Genomic DNA, 18,810 nt, shown 5'->3' with positions numbered 1-18,810 from the left:
TGAATGTTAGTTTTGACGGTACCAGTGTGACGTTAATTATAATAATATTTTTAAATCAAAGTGCCACATTTTATTGTAAAAGCTTTTGCCCTGTCTTGCACTACCTAAAGAGAAATCGATTGGATGTCGCACGAACCAAATAGGATTTCTGTCGGGCAACTTTTTTCAATAAGGAAAAATAAATTTAGAAGCTGTGATAGATACCTAAAAAGATGTCTTTTTGTAGAAGTGAAAATGAAAATGTAAGCAATCTCGGCGTATGATTTGAAACCTTTTTCCAACCAACTGGTGTCACCAGTCGCAAACAGTGAAATGAAAGCCAAATAAGTAAATAATATTTTAGTCATTTATTCAATAAAAATAAAATTGAATCATTTCACATATTGATGTTACATGGAAGTGTTTGGCAATGATACAATAATATCTCAATTTCAATTAAACGTTTATAAACAAATATTTACAAATTTACAAAGTTGAGTTAGGCTTACAAAGTACTGTTATATCACTTATAAAACATCACAAATAGAAGTCCAATAAATCTTATCCTCTGTCACGATCACGTGGTAGGCAGCACTGGTATGAGGACGATGAAGAGAATGCTGCATTTCACGAGAGAATATGAGGATGACGAGCTGGTGTTGGCGTGCTGCATGGCTGCTGGCTTTTCTTCTGAAACAGAAAGAATGTAAAATTAGCCCAAAAATTTTCCTGCGCGCTAACTAAAATTTGCGCGATTTAATGAGTGTGGAACGCTTTTGCTGCTCGCATGGCTGGATTTGGATCCAAATTGCATCGGCGTGTTCAAAAGAATTGTGTTTGGGAATTTCACGTTTAGAAATTTAATCGCCATTTCAGCGCGTTTTTAATAACATCTACACCCTCCCAATGGCATGATTTCAACCAGCACGCTAACAAATTTGCGTTCGATGTGCACTTTAAAACCCGTTATGATAACTTGACCAAATTAAGTGCGAAATTTTCACTAGAGTTATGACATAAACACATGTGGCTGGTTTTACCTGTGTCTACGATGTAAAAGGATTGTCTGTAATAATACTCTTCAGAAAAGGGGAGATGAAAAATTGGTGAAACAGACTGTGGTTCGGAAAATAACCAGTGGGGAAAATATTGGCCGGTTATTGCGGCCATGTAGTTGAATGGGAAATTAAAACTGTTCAAACTACCTCTATTGTTGTTGTAAAATTTTTATTTTAGGTCTCACATATACACAGTACATATTGCTTCTTTCACAAGGTTTTTACGTGACGTATTTTTGATGTCAAATGTATGTCATATGATATTTTTTTTGTTGTTATAATGTTACTTTGTTGCTCATTTTAAAAGCGTGTACAAAACTGGGTAGTGTTATTTGAAATTGTTATTGCTGTTAAAAATTATATAAATTAAGTGTCAAATGAGTTGCAGCATATAAAGAGGTAACAATTTGTGACATACTGACTGCAAAATATTAACCAAAAATTTATGTCATACATAATATAATTATAACTAGTGTTACACTTTGTATGTAGTAGGTTTCTCACAGTTACAATAAAAATATCAAAAAGACGATAATTTAAGAAATTTGTGATCATCAGATATATCAAACTATTTGTTGTTCGAATAATGCTATCATTAAAAACGTTTTAACTGCTCTCCACTTTTTGGTAAAATTCAAATGCATTTTTTATCAAATTAATTTGATACACTATAACATAATCTTCCAACAAACATTTCCATAATCTTACCAATTAATCCATGCTTTACTTCATCTCTCGTGACGCATTTATTTATCGCAGCAGTGATGTAAGGAGACGTGAGAAATAAAATCTTTTACTTGAGATTTAAAAGTAAAACGTCCCTTCTGGATAAAGTAAAAACTTTAATTTTATTTGTCGCCACTAAGTACACTTTTTAGATAGTAGGTAATTGATTTCATGTGACGCCCCGACTTTCGACAAATGCAACATTGTTTATTCATAATCAGGTACTAATATACATTTTTGCTGAACCCTGAAAGGTTAGAAAGTAAACGATTCACGGATACACTTTTTAACGGGTCAGAAAAGCCTGAAAGCAGTCAGTAATGAATGTAAGCAGTCAGTAATGAATGTAAGCGGTCAGAAATGAAAGCATTTCCGAACTATGAGGGCGCTACTGTCGGTTTATAAAATTTTTTCGGTTTTTATAATGCCAACACACTAAAAATAACTACGCCATATTTTTCGACAAATAACTGAAACACACCTTGTCTTATTTTTTCTTGGTTTTTCACAGTTCATGTAATGTGAAAATCACGGTTTTCGTTTCCTCTATTTATTGTAATTTTCTATGTACCTGGCTTATTATTATTACTCAAACAAAGGCAACATTCAAATTCACAGAGACAAACGTGATAAAGGAATAAAATGATTCTAACCGCTGCGTGGACTGTTATTGTAATCAACAAAACACAAAATATCTTGTTTAGAAATGATTCAGTAAAAAGTTTAGCGTACATAATTATTGTTTATGCATGTTGTAGCTTGCAAGTAAGGAATTTGCTCGTTTAATCGAAACAAAACGTAGTCCAGAAAATAAACTGTAATATTGTGCAAACCATTATATTTGCCCAATTATTTTACATAAATAACAAAATGATACCTCTGTGGCTATGTCAGTACGTTTACAATTGATTCCGTTTAAATTTAAATTAATATCATAATGATTAGAGTGCTATATTCAGCTCTGAATATTATGATCCCTGTATTATTAATTATTTTCGTATTAACTGCAGTGAATTTTGTGATTTTATCAGATACATATGGTACATATTTATTCTTGTTTTTAAGTTAACGAAAATATAAAATATTTTTCAATTTTTGTGCATATTTCATTTTTGTAAAAATTTTCGTAATTATAATACATAATTATCACACTCATACCATTTAAAGCTTTACCACAACGTATCGTGTGTAGTTTCGCTACAATATTTTCCGCTTTTTAATAAAGCAAGTGCCGATTTATTGCCAAAAGTATTTATGGGAACACCTGCAGTGAAATTTTCCAAACAATTAAAACATGGTAAAAGTACAAACACATAAATCTGATTGACCATTAATTCAGGATTTGGGTTTTTTCCAGCGTTAAAAGTTAAAGCTAATTGAGCTTTACGAGACATTGATTTTCCTTTAGCAGTTACGTAACACTGTAATACTACCAGATATATTAAGTTTTACTCCGCATGCATTACTGTTGGCATCTTTTCGTCATAAATTACGTAAAAACTAAATTTAATTAAATGTTTAACGTGAAAATGGGTTGGTGATGACTCCAGACTTTAATATTAATTACGGTTTTGTAACTACCTTACTTTTTTAAAATGTATATTCCAGCTTTCACAGTCACTATGTGCTGATTTACTGTAGAAACCAAGCTTGATGTGGTATACTGAATCATTAGAAGCCACTGTGCAGTTAAATTTGTGTCTTAGATACAAACTTGAAAATAATAAAAAAATGCTTATTACTTTATTAAGCGAATGAGACTAGTATTTGCAGCATCTGTAAGAGAAGATTTAGTCTTTTATTCCCTTCGATGACTACTTTAAAGTGTATTTTAGTTTTCTTTTAGCGAGCAAAAATCTGTTATATGTTAAATATGATTAACAGTGCAATTATTCTACCTTTTTCGTGGAGTAAATAAATATAAAACTGCTTCTGTAGCTTTATCTAAAGTCTACTATTGAACAAAGGCAACTGAAGAAACAGTTTTATCGCCTAAAGATACACGTGCAGCTTTTGGCATCGATTGCATTGGATCGACGCGGTTAGAAATGTGATTTGGCCACTGACGACGATTTAGACGAATGAATGCATTTACATTTACAGGAATGTTATTGGGCACAGATTTCAAATTTCCAACATCATTGGTTGCGCTGCAGAGGTGAGAGAATATTTGTCTAAATAACTTTAGATATATTTTTAATATGCTATTATTCTGTTGCTTTACGATTATAATTGCTCTGTAAATACCATAACATTAACACTGTTGAGTCTACGGCGTGTAGACGTAGCGATAGAGCGCTCGCTTGGCTTTTTCTTATTTCAAAAACGACCCATTTAATTTTCTTGAATTTCATCGAGGAGAGTAACGTAACGATAATGTTTGTACTACACTTATATTACAATTAAAATGTTCATCTTTACGAAAACTTATAAGACTATGCATTTTTATTACAGACTATGCCTTAAAATAGCGCGGAATTAATTGTTTATCAAGGCGAGGGAAATGTGATTAAAATATTTTAATAGTCCAGTCATTTTAGGATAAAAAAGGGATCAATCTCGGAATGAGAGATAATAAGCTGAATTTTTGTATATACCTTAATTTTGGCGTTTTAAAAGTTGTGTCAAAAGTCTCATAAAATCTCGTGTCTGCGTCGTAAGTTATTCAAGGTCAAAGATGAAGAAAAACAGTTTTTTGCGATTATCTCGGTTTCTATTGCTCCAGTGATGTTAACATCTATTATCATAATTGTAGATCACAAAATTTGGGACAAATTTTATTTGAAACATTTTTTCATGCGCTCAATCGTTTTTGAGATAGAGGGCAGTGAGCGCGCAGCGCTCATCCATACGTACTGTAATGCAATCAACCGTGAATATCTATGAATACTACCTTGAATTTTGAAAAATTTGTATTAGTTATCAATTAATACATTGTATTTAAACATTTTACATATTTTCAACATATTCATTGAATAATACTTACCTACTTTGTGTAATTAAAAACGCATTTAATGAAATATTTATTGTATATCTCAATTTATTTATATCTTTAAAATGTGTAAGGTTTTAAATACTTATTTTTCTATCATGATTATAACTGGAAGGTCTGGAAACAACGATTCAGGGCACCGAAGATGATGACGATGAAACAGAAATTCCCGAACGTCCAGAAGATGACGGTGAAGAAGAAGAAAATTAATACTTTTGTTCTTTAAATTATTAAAGATTTCTAGATTTTCACTGCAATTCAATTTCAATCGTAAGAAATGTACAGGTACTGAACAAAGATAAAATTAAAATACATTAACTCGTTTTACTTCCTTAAATCTTTACTTTGAAAAAATTAATATAACTTTTAGATGTACAATAATATAACAAGTATAATATATTATCTAATATATAAAAACTTTCACATTTGAAAGATAAAGTACTTAATTATTTTTCTACTTAAAATCTACTTTCAATAAATTAAGATATACATACAATAAGTATTTCATTTAAAGAGTTTTTAATTCCACAAAGTAGGTAAGTATCATTATCATTAAATGAATGAATTGAAAATATGTAAAATGTTATTAAATGCAATGTATTAACTGATAAATAATACAAATTATTCAAAATTAAAGGTAGTATTCACAGATATTCACGGTTGATTGCATTACAGTACGTATGGATGAGCGCTGCGCGCTCACTGCCCTCTATCTCAAAAACGATTGAGCGCATGAAAAAATGTTTCAAATAAAATTTGTCCCAAATTTTGTGCTCTACAATTACGATAATAGATGTTAACATCATTGGAGCAATAGAAACCGAGATAATCGCAAAAAACTGTTTTTCTTCACCTTTGACCTTGAATAACTTACGACGCAGACACGAGATTTTATGAGACTTTTGAGACAACTTTTAGAACGCTAAAATGAAGGTATATACGAAAATTCAGCTTATTATCTCTCATTCCGAGGTTGATCGCTAATTTGACTGGACTATAAATATAAAAAAAATATTGCGGACATTATTGTATTTGGACATCTGTTATTAAAAATAGGGTTAACAATACACGAAATATTAGGGAATTTGCCTGCTACTTTCTGATTATAAGCTAAGGGTATTGTAATTGCTATTTTCATGTTTTCTCGATGTTTCATGGCCCCTAGAATAGGGGTCTGTCTCTCAGTTTGTTGTCAGTTCCAAATTTTGTTGTCAAATTTTAGATGTATGTTAGAAATATCGTATAAACGGTAAAACGCGAACCAAAATTTATCTAATCATCCCCACCAACAATTTGGTGATGTCACCTCAATTTGCATGGTAAATGCTATTTAAGTTCCATAAAATAACATACTTCTGTACTTGTATACTGTATATTGTACAACAACATTTTATACTAATGTAATCTATTTTATTATTATTATTATCTATTTTTTTTTACTGGATTTGTTTGATTATACTTCAATTTTTCGTAATACCTCAGAGTTCGTATAACAATATTAAATGCAGAATATGCCGTTTTATAGAATTCTACGAAGTTAGTTTTCCCAAAAACCCCATTTTTAATATTCTCTGCTACGGTTTCTCTTGCCTTTGTTTCAAAGGTAAAACACTAGCGATGTCAACAATATTCCGTTACAGTTTAATAATGAAATAGAACACAATAACTTCAGAACAAAGAAGTTTTACAGAAAAAATTGGAAATGCATCAGCAGTTATATTCATTAAAGAGAACGTAGTTATGTCAGAAAAGTTCTAACGCATTTAAGGTTTTCGTTGTGACATAATCTTACAGTTTTTTAAATACGATCGTTTTAAGAGTAAAAATGAACGATTCCTCACTTATAAAACCGGTGAAATCCAGTCTAACCGCCTATATGAAACAAATGCTTTTACGGAGGAAAACTCAGTGGTGTTTCTTGATAAAGTGGTACATTAATTCGAGGATATTTATTCACTTTTCCCGACAATTTCATTGACAGGAGCAACAGAGCGGCAAGTTTAAGACTCTTTTAGTAAGTTTTCAGACAAATGCATGTCAGATGACAACCTATTACCTCCGTTTTCTTCGTTTTAAGTATTTTAACAGTACCTGTGTACAAGATAATACATATATCTAGTCAGACAATAATAATTTAATTATTTGTTATAAAGGCCCCAATGTTTAAAAGCGTGCGTCTTTGAGATGTAAAGAATTATCGACCAGTTGAAATTTTCTGTAGTTTGGTAAAGGTTTTATTATCATTGATCATGTTATTCTTTTGAAAAAATTAACAATTTTTGAGTTGCACTACTTATGAGTTTAATTTGGTCCTTTGTTGTCTCAATTTTGTCCGTTTTGACTGATATTAAGTTTAAGAAATGTATCAATTATAAAAACATTTCAAATAGTTTAACAATATAAACTAAATTTGGACAACAAATAAGTCTATTGCATTGTATAGAAAGGTTTATCTAATTTTTTCAAAATATTTAACAAGAACCAGTCCTTTGTTTGAGGGGATGTAAGCCGATACAACTAAATAGGAGTACTAAAAATATAACATTTACTAAGTTCACTTTAAGAGAATTCCGTTTTACTGTTAAAAAGACAGAAATAATTTATTGATTTTTTTACAGCCTGTGGTGTAACACGATCGGTAAATATTTTGATACGCATTATTGTAAATGTACACTAAAATGTTTGATCTTTACAAACAAACAATATATTTATTGCCACTGCACATTTAGTATATAGTATTTTTTGTTACAGCCCAATACATAAATACAATAAATATATAAAATCAATAGCTTTGTATTAACACTTAGTGAACATTAAAATTAAAAATTAAATTTTTAATAGCGTATTGAGACTTATCTTCGAAGAATTTTAATTTTTTGTAAGTGGATTGCTTTTATTGTGCCCGCAGGAAAGTCAGACTTCCTCGATTCAAATGGCTGTAAAGGTCGTCGGTTTTTTGACCTTCCTTTGCTCTTACAATAAGATTTAGTATCCCTGGTGAATTGACGCGAATACTCTCGAAACTCCCTTGTAGATACTTTCATTGTCAAAGTTTATAAAAATATATTTTTATTTGGTAAAAGATCAGTTGTATACTTTTCAGCTTTATATGCTCGTATAAAAGCCTTCTCACTTGAGCCAAATCTCAATTTACATAAGATGCATTTTGTTACGAAAATTGTATTTTAGGGGAAAATTATACACGTATTTGACGGTGGTATAATGCTGTCTGCGATTATTGGAGAATTCTTATACAGTAAAAAAAAACAGCGGAAGCTTATGTTGTTAGTGCTGTTTCTTTAAGTGTTAATATTGTTTTTATTATGTAATTTAAGACGTTTATTTTTAAACATAAATAATTTCTTTAATATCAGCGTTCACTAGTGCTAATGAAAAATATATCAATACAGTCTAGTCGCTCCAATCAATATGGGCTTCTTGTAACCTCTCACATAAATTTTTGATATTTCCATTGATATTATAGCTGCTTAAATAAATATAAGCAAAAATATCTGACAATAATTTAATTTTATTAGAAAAAAGTAATATGACTGATTAAGAAAAACGCAAGCATATTCTAAACATACGGAAGATGTAAAGACGGAATGGTGAATGCGAAATAAAATCATTTAATGTGCCAATATAAGACTGAATATGAGGCTTAGTGATGTTTTTCTCATCGTTCTCCTTTAGTGTCTTAATTAATTTCTGAAAGTCCTCTCGTTTTCTTGATTATGTTGTTTATTACACATCATTAATTTTGATGTCCTTAACATCTAGCAATAACAGTAAATTTAAGGAACGACCCAATAAAGAATAAACAGCGCAAAGGACAATTTTATTTTATCCCGGAACTAATTTGGGTCTCTCACATCTCATAATTATGGGTTGTTTAAAAGAATAGTCTCTCATAAACAGAACACTAATTATGAAAAATTGTATGTTTCTAGAGAAATCAGAAGTATAAAACAGGTCTACAGTTACTCATAGAATGGCGGGTTGGAATGCTAACATTGCTATCAAACTTAATTCAGTTTCCATCTTTTTCATTCATTTCAACACAACATTTTATCGCACGATCAAAAAACAACGCAAGCATTGGTTAAATTTGGGGTATCAAATATAAAGAAATGTATGCACCAATTACCAAGTCAATGAATGGATTTTGTTGACTTCATGCTGTGAAATTATTGTATTGTGGTTATAGCTCTTATCAGTCTTAATTTAGGAGGAATCAACTTCTATCGTAGATAAAAGGAAAACCGTGATTGCTGATATGGATTTTTTTGTTTATAGTACAAGTTGTACTCGTTCTAAACTAAGTTTTAAATTTACTGTCGTGTCAAACAAACGTTATGATCTTGTGGAAGCGCGCACTCGGTTATTTATGTCACTAATTTAGGTAAGTGGTAAAGACGTGATTAAAATTCATCTTAAATTTTAAATTTAAAGCAGTGCATATTTTACGAAATACTAAAATAAACGACGTTAATTGAATGTAATGTACAGGAAATGCCACTAGGCGTTAATTATTAAAAATAGGAACACAGTGAAGGACCAAAATTTCATTTTTGAGCTCAACGTAATAGTAGTTTATAATAATTTTTTCGGTTTTTAGGTTTTGGAAGCTGAAATTTTAAGGGTGTCTTCAGAGAGTAAAAAGGAGTGAGTCATCTGGATTCTTCTGGATTCTTAATTTATGGGGGCTGACCGCAGCCAGCCGGCACTTAGGCCTCGCCTTTGGGCCCATTGTACCTTCCCCAAGTCCATATCAGGGTGTTTTCCCGCTCCTCTACTCGTCAAGCCATCCAACTGCTTGAATGTACTTGAGTAATGCAGAGGGTGGAAACTCCCTGATATTTGCCATACTAGGCCAGATGTCCCCTAGTATGGATTCCCTGTAGGAGGCTAGGGCTGGACACTCACGAAGAATGTGCTCAGCTGTTTCCTCTTCTTCATTGCATCCACGACAGATTGGGTCTGTTACTACCCCTATCGTATGTAGATGTTTGTTAAACTGGTAATGTCCCGTAAGGAATCCTACCAGTTTACGCAGTTTGTCCCTTGAAAGTGAGAGATAAAATTTTGTCAACTTACGGTCTGGTGTCGCCATACAAGCTCTAGGAGTGAGTCATCAATTTCACTTGTGTATTTTAACAGCATTTTTGGATTTTTTTTAATCTATCCGGAAGAGGAAGCAAAGATATAAAACTTTATTGTGTGAAGCTACAGGCAATGATCCGTTAATAAATTATATAGAATTTTATAGATAAAACAACTATAACCGTAATAGATACATTTTCTAATCAAAATTATAAAACTGATTAAATGTATTTTGTTTGTAAGTTGGTCACTTTCTATTTTCTTGAACAGTATGTCTTACATCGACATAACGTTCAGGCTCACTCGGGGTCAAAAACTGCACCGGAATGAATTAAGGTACATGAGTCAGCATTGAATTTTGGCTTGGGATACGTTCCTGGAATACCACAAGCTGGTAATCGTGAATTGATACGATAGCTCATCATATAGTTAATTACGGAATAGTTTCATTTCTCGAATAAGAATGAATTTTAATTAACATTAGCTTTAGTAATTGGCAATGAATTTCTTACTCTCTTTAAAACAAATTTACATAGACTTCAGAGAATGTTGTTACCAAGAGCAGCAGAAAAAATATGCAAATTAAATGTAGATTTAGCTAGACTTTGATAAAAAAAAATAAATTTTTAGCATCAATAAATGTGGAATAGCAATGACCTTATGGTAAATTGGTGGATTCATGTATCGTCTTTTGTGGAAATCCCGGGTGTCTCGAGCGAGCAGACAATACCTCCGCGACATTTATCATTTAAAATGCTTAGCTTATTCGCTGATACACTATCAAGTAAACGTGAACAGCCCGAAAAAGTGCAGGCAGTCAATAAAACGTTTTACCAAGGAAAGTTGCCCCAGCAATTGCGCAAGCAGTAAAATGGTTTTTATTTGTGTTTTATGTTTTATCTCAGTTTCCAGTTTTAGACGATGTCGATGAACATAATAATCGATAAATCAGATTATCTTAAATTTAGAATACGTTGGAGTAATTTTCAGTTTTCTTATGATATAAAACATTTTTATCGTAGGGGTTTGTTAAAATTTTAGAAAATTAAAACGTTTACGATATTTTTGAAAACAAGTAGGTTGCTCACCCCCGACGGTGGTCCCTATTTAAACAGCCACGCGTTCCTTCTGGAGAGTTCGTCATCGCCGCTTCGAGGTTGCTCTAGAGTTTGCCATCGAGTATTCCGGTGAACCGCTTTTAGACTTTTCTTTATTCGAACGTCGCCGTGACCGATGATAATCATGTACATACTACTATATGTATGGATTTATTTCGTAACAGTGTTTATCTACTGTACACGCACACTAAAGGTTGCTTGGGGTTAAGTTAAAATTCGTTAATGCTTGTTTTTCATACAAATTTTTAAAGGTACCACCACCTACCGTATAGAATTAATTATAAAATAAAACAATTATTCGTCTTCATGTGTGTAAATTTTCATAAAATTCTTAATTCTGTGTAGACCTAATGCAGAAAAGACAAATTTCCGTTTTTTACTTTGATATCCGAAAAACATAAATAAATGTAAATGTCTATACGTATACTGAATGCGCCTTATCTAATCCAAAACAAAATAAAAAAAAAACCTGTTGGAGCAAGTCTCGGAAATAATAAGTTGTGTGGAATAATAAGGTTTCAAAAGAAAATATGACGTGGTTTTCCGTTTGGAAAAAATGTGTAAAGTTATTTATATAAAAATCTCTAGCCTCGGAACCACGACAAATACCTACACGTTAAGGTTTTTTCTTTTGAGCATTCGAGTGAAAAATGATTTTAGGAAAACCGTAACAAAGTTTCTACAGCAATTTATTAATACATTTTTAATTATCGAGAGAAAACCTTCAGAAACCTGGATAGGCACTAGGAATTATTTATTTCAAATTAACCAGTTTGTACATAGTAAAAAATCATCTTGAAAAAACTACTTAGAAAAACAGTTCTAAATGAAAAACTTCATTTTATTTTTTGTTTCAAATTTTTGCAGAACAGTAGCGTTGAAAGAAGATGAATATAGCACTGTCTACAATATTCATAACAGAGTTATAAAAAATTAAATGAAACAAAAGAAAAGTGTGACAAGAATTGTTATTTTATTATTTTTACTTTCCGACCCTCTAATTTTACGTTTGCTCGACCTTTCATAACACCTAGAGTACGAAGAAATAAGTCTCCTGCTTCCGTCTGTCTGTTGGTCTGTCTGCCGTCCCGGATTTTTATTAGACAGATAATCTTCGAAAGTACTGAGCCGATTGTTGTCAAATTTTGTGTTTATATTAGGTAGGTGTAGATGGTAAAGCGATAACCAAAATTTGTTTAATCCTCCCCACCAATAATGCGATAACGTCTCTTCAAAATTGCACATAGTAAACGGCTTGTCAATTATGTGAAATAACATAGTCCTACACATGTAGTTTATGACCCCGTATTGAGTTTTGTCCGAAACGTTCAGATTTTTGGAAAAAATTCAAAGTTATACAACAACATTTTGCAATTTAATTTTGAATCTGCAAAACCGAATCTTGCAGATGTTTTAAAGTTAGGATAAGCATGATAAATTTTTAATCAAAATATATTTACTTATCTCCTCTAAAAAATTGATGACGTCCGCTCAAAATTTCGCCGTATAAATCCTAACTAAATTGTTCAAAATATGATGAGTCTGTACTTGTAATTTATCATTCCATTCATATTTTTTGGATTTGTATATACAGGTGTCTCAAACAAAAAATGAATGAATGCGTGAATTTATTTTATTGATTTAATCAGAAACTACAAAACCGAATGCTTTGAAATCTGTTATTGTAAGCATGGTAACTTTTTAATCAAAATGTATCTGTTTATCAACCCCAAAAAATTGATGACGTCGTCTCAAAATTTTACCGAATAAATCCTAAAATGGCAAAATATGGTCAGTTTATACTTGTAATTTATCATTGCAGTCATATTTTTTAGATTTGCTTATACAGGGGACTCAAAAAAATTAATGAATCTGTTAATTTATTTTATTGAATAATAAGTCTGATAAATTGTTAATCAAAACATATCTGTTTATTCCCCCCAAAACACTGATGGCGTCTCTCAAAATTTTGCCGAATAATTTCTACGCAAAATGTGCAAAATATGATGAGTTTTTCCTTGTGATTTATCATTGTATTAATATTTTTTAGTTTTGCTTAAATAGGTGGGTCAGAAAAATTAATGAATGATTTTATTTTCGCAGAAAATTTTGGAAATACAAAACTTTTATTTTTAGTATTACACTGCACCAATCTAAGTTGATATAATGTGTCCTTGTTTTTTTTTTGCACTGGTAGTACGCTGTGACTACTTTTCTTTTGTGCTGTGACGAGCATGTTGATGACGTCGCCACAAATTTTTTGTTGGTCAAATTAAGAACGAGTCTCCCCATTTTCTCGAAAATGTGAAGAATACACACGTCTAGAGATGTATTATGTAATGATAAAATAACAATTATAATATTCGGAACATTATGTTCGATTCGTGGTTTGATTAATAATTTTAGTCGTGTGTTTTGAGAAGACAAATTCATTCAAATCAAAGTATTTTCTATCTGACATTTTTTCGATGTATAGGTAACCATAAATAAACACTTGCAATTACCTAGTGTTGAAGGACAAGGGTTGTTAGATATGGATTATTTTAAGTTCAACATGGTTAGTCATCGGAATCTGACAACGGACTCTCAGTCAGTAGCGTAACATGCACACTTCAGAACGGGATATTGTATAAAAAATTTTTATTTAAAATATCGGTTGATAACTACCTATTGTTTTAAGAATTTTAAAGCCTTGACAAAATGTTGTCTATTCATCCTCTCCAACGACATAATGACGTTTGTTTTTTTTAATTCTATCAAGTAGATCTTATTCCAATGTGTATATAAAATTTATTTTATTTTTTAATGAGTCGTACGGTACACTTTTGCGAAGAGTTTTGCTTTAATTAGAACAAGACAAATATAGACAGGAATGGATAGCTGCTGGTGGAACCAATCAAATATTTGATAAGCACGCTTCACTGAGTAGAAAGAGTTGTTAAATTTTCTTTTTGTTTCCTGAATTTGGAATATAAATAAATTTATTTTCTCTAGCGATTTAAATGTATGTCAACTTGTCTTAGAATTCTGCGAAAATTATGTTTTGAGTTGAACTGAAGATTTATTCTTTCCAACTTGCTAATTTATATATTCCTTGTATATATTTTGTACTTATTCGTACCCTGATATATGTATTTGCAAGTGTAATATTATCTCAAAATGTACAGGTTCTTATGTCAATTGTAAACACTAAGAATATAAATGAAAATCAACAGTGAATACAATTCATGTCTTGTATTTGCACTCGCAATAAGTTGAATATGAGTATCGTGTCATGGAGAATTTAAAGCAACCTAATCGTTAGCAGAATTGTTTTCTTAAGCATTGGATAAGTTCAACAGAATATAATACTTCTAATAGTAGATAGTAGTTTTATCCACAATCTGGTAACAAAAAAAGCAAATTTTGATTTCATCCCATATTTACAAAAGTTTGTCCAAATCCAATAATTTAACAAACATTTTGACCCTCTGTCTTATTCGTCAGTGGTGTTGGACGCACTTCCCCCATCAATCTTTCTCGTGCTACGCTACTGTTGTAGGCGCATTTTGAGAACTTCTTAGATGTTAGCCGCATTTGCAAGGGCGACGCGCCGACCATAGACTTAGTAGCTAAGGCTTCTTATTTATCAAAGAGAAACTTTTGCTGTATAACAGCCAAACTACAGAAAGGAGGCTATGCAGCTTTAAAAGGATTCAACCGTGCAAAAGTTTAATTGCAAGAAACACTCGGGAAAGTGTAAGTATTCTTACCTGCTGTGGCGTTAAGGACGTGGACGTTAATGGATGCGGGAACCGCGTTGGAAGGGCTGCAGGTATAGTTGCCGTTGTGACTCTTATCAGCATCTTGGAGGAGGAGAACGCTGGAAGAACGGCTTTCTTTTACCGTGACTCCTGGGTCGTAGTTAATCATTCTGTGTTCGTGATACCAAAAAACGTAGGCGGGAGGTTCCGTGGAATGCCGCAAGGTACAAACTAAGCGAAGCAACGACCCCGATCGCATATACAAGTCGGGGGCACCCTGAATTTCCGCTAAGGCCTCTGAAACAACACAACATTTCCATCAAAAGGGTTGCCAGACAAAATTAGCTTGACAATTACTTTTTATAATTAAAGGATGTGATCTTAAATTTTTAATGACTGTATGAAGTTAGCTCGTTAAAGAGATTTTTAAACTGAGCAAGGAATTTTTAATGGATAAACTAACTCATTTTACATTGGCACAGATGGAAATGTTCATTTGAAAGATGATTTCGTTAAGTTTGGAATTAATGTTGCATATTTGGGCCTAGCAGATATATAATTAATGCTAATTAAAGCAAAGGTTTTAATTTATTCGCCAACTTACTGTCGCCTCTTATTTAAGTTAGAAATTACTGCTTTACATCACACAGTAACGAACTGAAAGGGTTTGGCCTTATTACAAGTTTCGTAGTTCAATTTGTGCTTGAAAAATTAAAGGAATTTTTGCTTAAAAGAAAATATATAACGACACGACAAACGTAGTCGACTGAACGATAAAGCTCAAACGGTGAAATACGTAGTGCACAACAAATGGGTAAACATTTATTAAATATTTTTACCACAAAGTTTTCGACTTCTACCATAGATGTCGAATGTAATACTTCAGCCGAGGAATGATTTTCCACTTACAAAGATGAAATTATTCATGATAACTTTCCAGCTTTTAACAAATTGCGAGACCAATGTTAAAACTACAGCAGTATATAATTTTTTATTAGTTATCGCTTGTTCTTTTGCTCGTTTTAACTCTTCAAAAATGATCCTAGTCTATTTTCTAGAAACTATCTCTTTTACTGTTCCATAAAATAGGGCAAATAAGAAATTTAAATGTAAAAGATACTTACTAGTGACCTTAAGTTCGATAAGAATACTAGTTGGTGGATGAGTAGACATTTGGCACTCATAGAAACCTGCATCGGAGGGCTGAACGTGCTTGATAAGGAGGCCCCAATTTTGAAGATGTCGAACATGCTCCACCAAGAAGCGGTCGTCTGTATTGTACGTAGTCGGACCGACTGTCAGGAGGTGATAATCCTGTTTGCGAATCCACGAGACCTCGAGATAAAAAATTCAATTAACTTGGCATAGACGACAATTTTCAATTACAGTTATGTGCTTATATATGGGTAGCTGATTCAAGGTGCCCGATTTCGACGTCGCGAGAAATTGAGAACTTTACCTACAAAAGCGTAGTAATGATGCCTTGGGGAGCAGAAGCTCATTTTTAGTTTGTTTGCGTGAATTCCGACTTGAACTGTGCAAATGACGAAGTTAATATTTGTTTTATTGCCAAAGGCGTTGCGCAACTTTCTAGCATTATCCGGTCGAGTTTTTCGGGTGGTAATTATCTAGCATTGGAACTAATAGATTACTTAACTCTACGAAAGCACAAAGCAAAATTAAACTTAATCTGCTTTTTCGTAAATTTTCTCTTTTAGTTTTCGAACTAATTTATATCAATGTTCCAGCACTATCGTTAATTTCTTAAATTTGACATACATTTCAAATTTTTAGTTTTTTTGTTTAATCATGTTTTAAAAGTTTTAATTAAAGTAGTCGATTTGGAATTCCAAGAAGCTAAATGTTAAAAATAAAGCACGTTGCGAATAAAAATTTTAAAGCTTTCTTTGTAGGATTGTCACGAATGTAATTTTCAGGAGATTTTTTAGTAGGTAGTGGTTCTTATTTAATATTGTATGTATGCTTACATGGAAAATGTACTTTGGCGCATTACAAAACAGTGCCATTAAGTGATTAATTCTATTCTTTCGTTTAATTGAAAACGATTCTTCTACTTTTAATAAAAAATATTTTTAAACAACTTGTAAGTCAATATAATATTAAAAAGCAAATTCGCATAGAAACACGTCTGTGGAGTTCATAGACGGTTAAAAAATAAACTCTGCTGTCAACAACAACAGACTCGCAGCGTTCTAGACATCTATACAAATAAATTTGTAATTTCATAAAGTTCTAGTGTAATAGCTTTGCTTTTTTAAAAAGAGGATGCTAATCAACGTTTATTGCTAATTTAATTGTCGATAATAAACCGTTGACTAAAATAAGTATTGTATTACATATTTGAGAATTTAAATTAACAAAGACGTGGAAATTATACAAATTTATAAAATACGAATTAAATTTTGGTCTGTGGATTACCGAAGCTTTTACCAACAACTACTCGTACTCAGGGTATACATTTATTGACATATTATGCATTAGAACACAAAAGGGTAAGTTTGTTATTAGCTTTCATGTTGACTGGCAAATTACATATTTTGTAGTTAACTTTTAGAGATCAGTTTTTATTATTTCTGTACAAGTTCTCGACTTGATGACTGTTAATCGTGTTTATAGTAACTAAAAAAAAAATGCTCTCACAGTCTTTGTCAACAAGTATCCTATAATAAATAATTATCAACTATCATTAGTAAATAAGTAATAAATACAATAATAAATATTTCTATTAAAAACAAAGGCGTATAAACAAAGTTTTGAGTATTTTAATAATGTAATACAAAATTTTTCATACTTCTTAAATTTGCGTTAACCGACTTCGTTTTTGCGATCTGTGTTCTGTTCCATAGAATAAAAAAAACTGACTGGAAAATTCAATAGAAACTTTCTAACTCTTAGTTGAGTGAACAAATAAAGTACAGAAACAATGTTATCAATGTAAAATGGTGACATTAATATTAATAAGAATTTATTTCACACTTCACGACATATTGCGTGTCGGCCGCCTTAAGATTTTTTGTTAAATTGCGTTATAATTAAATTATTAATGCTCTAGAGTTTGCCACAGAAAGTTTTAATCCTGTTTTAAATACCTGTGCGCATGTTTTATTTTCTTGTAAAAAGAGGTTTTTATTTTGAGCTGGAGTTGAGTTTTATAACATTATGCTGTCACCGCCGTTATTGTGATTTAGAACTGGTGTGCATTACTGATCTGAGTGCTGAAAATAGTAAAACTTACGAAGAATTAAACCGACTTAAACTACAAATATTTTCGCATTCTACACATCAAACAGCTAGGTGAACTTTTAATGATGAAATAACGGTGTTCGAGTTTTATTTGGTCATTGTTTCAGATTTTCAGATAAAAATGATACATGCTGTTTACAGAAGAGCTGGGGACAAAATTAAAAAGCAATATAAATAGAATGTATGAAATGAAGTTGCAATACTTAGAACAAGCCAGATTACAGCTGTTTTAAACCCTCGCACTTCGACAACGTAGTTCTAAATGTTACACAGGAGTCGGCAACACAATTTAAATTTTGACGTGTTATTCACTGTCTGTAATCCGCTTTTATCGAGTAGAGTAAATAAAAACGTAGTTTAGAAATGAATTTTATTTTAACAGCTATTCCACAAAGTTAATTACATCACTATATTTAAATTTGGTGCATTTGTGGAAACATCAAACAGCTACTAAATAAATACAAACGTTTCGTTCGTCCAAATGACATATTATTTTTTTTTTCTGGCAAGCTAATCATACGGTATTGATTTCAAAATGCATTCACCTCTTTTTTCACTAATTATAATAAATAATGAACATGTGATTTTTTACGACCTTTAATAAGTGATTCAGGAAAGATGTTTATGACAGATTTTAAATAACAGGGTAGATATGGTACGAACACATTCTACTTATTTTAAAATCAAATTGTGTCTAATTAGACCATAAAGATATTTAAATTTTTGTTGTATAAATTATGAAATTTATTTGCTCTGTTAATCTGATTTTTTAAGGAAACAAGGATAAAATTGACGCTGCTTCGCGGTGTGTTATTTCGACAAATATG

At 31.6% G+C, this 18,810-nt stretch overlaps 1 protein-coding gene across 2 annotated transcripts in view; it reads right to left on the bottom strand.

Moving 5' to 3' along the window:
* Positions 1–328: 328 nt before the first annotated feature.
* LOC135134486 (lachesin-like) overlaps positions 329–18,810 on the bottom strand; it is a 59,699-nt gene continuing 41,217 nt past the window's right edge. For both annotated transcript variants that reach the window (XM_064063182.1, XM_064063183.1), the window contains exons 4-6: positions 15,844–16,054; positions 14,729–15,016; positions 329–669 (exon numbers count right to left, since the gene is read on the bottom strand). In XM_064063182.1, the coding sequence (XP_063919252.1) occupies positions 557–669; positions 14,729–15,016; positions 15,844–16,054 (612 nt within the window). In that variant the 3' untranslated portion in view covers positions 329–556. The remainder of the gene's footprint in view (positions 670–14,728; positions 15,017–15,843; positions 16,055–18,810) is intronic.

This window comes from Zophobas morio, unplaced genomic scaffold (genome assembly GCF_036711695.1).
Source record: "Zophobas morio isolate AGI-343-1 ecotype UQ-CSIRO unplaced genomic scaffold, CSIRO_AGI_Zmor_V1 ptg000023l, whole genome shotgun sequence".
In the NCBI taxonomy this organism is placed as follows: Eukaryota; Metazoa; Arthropoda; class Insecta; order Coleoptera; family Tenebrionidae; genus Zophobas; species Zophobas morio.
The sequence above is the reverse complement of the archived record's forward strand: the minus strand, read 5'-3'. Positions and strand labels throughout refer to the sequence as shown.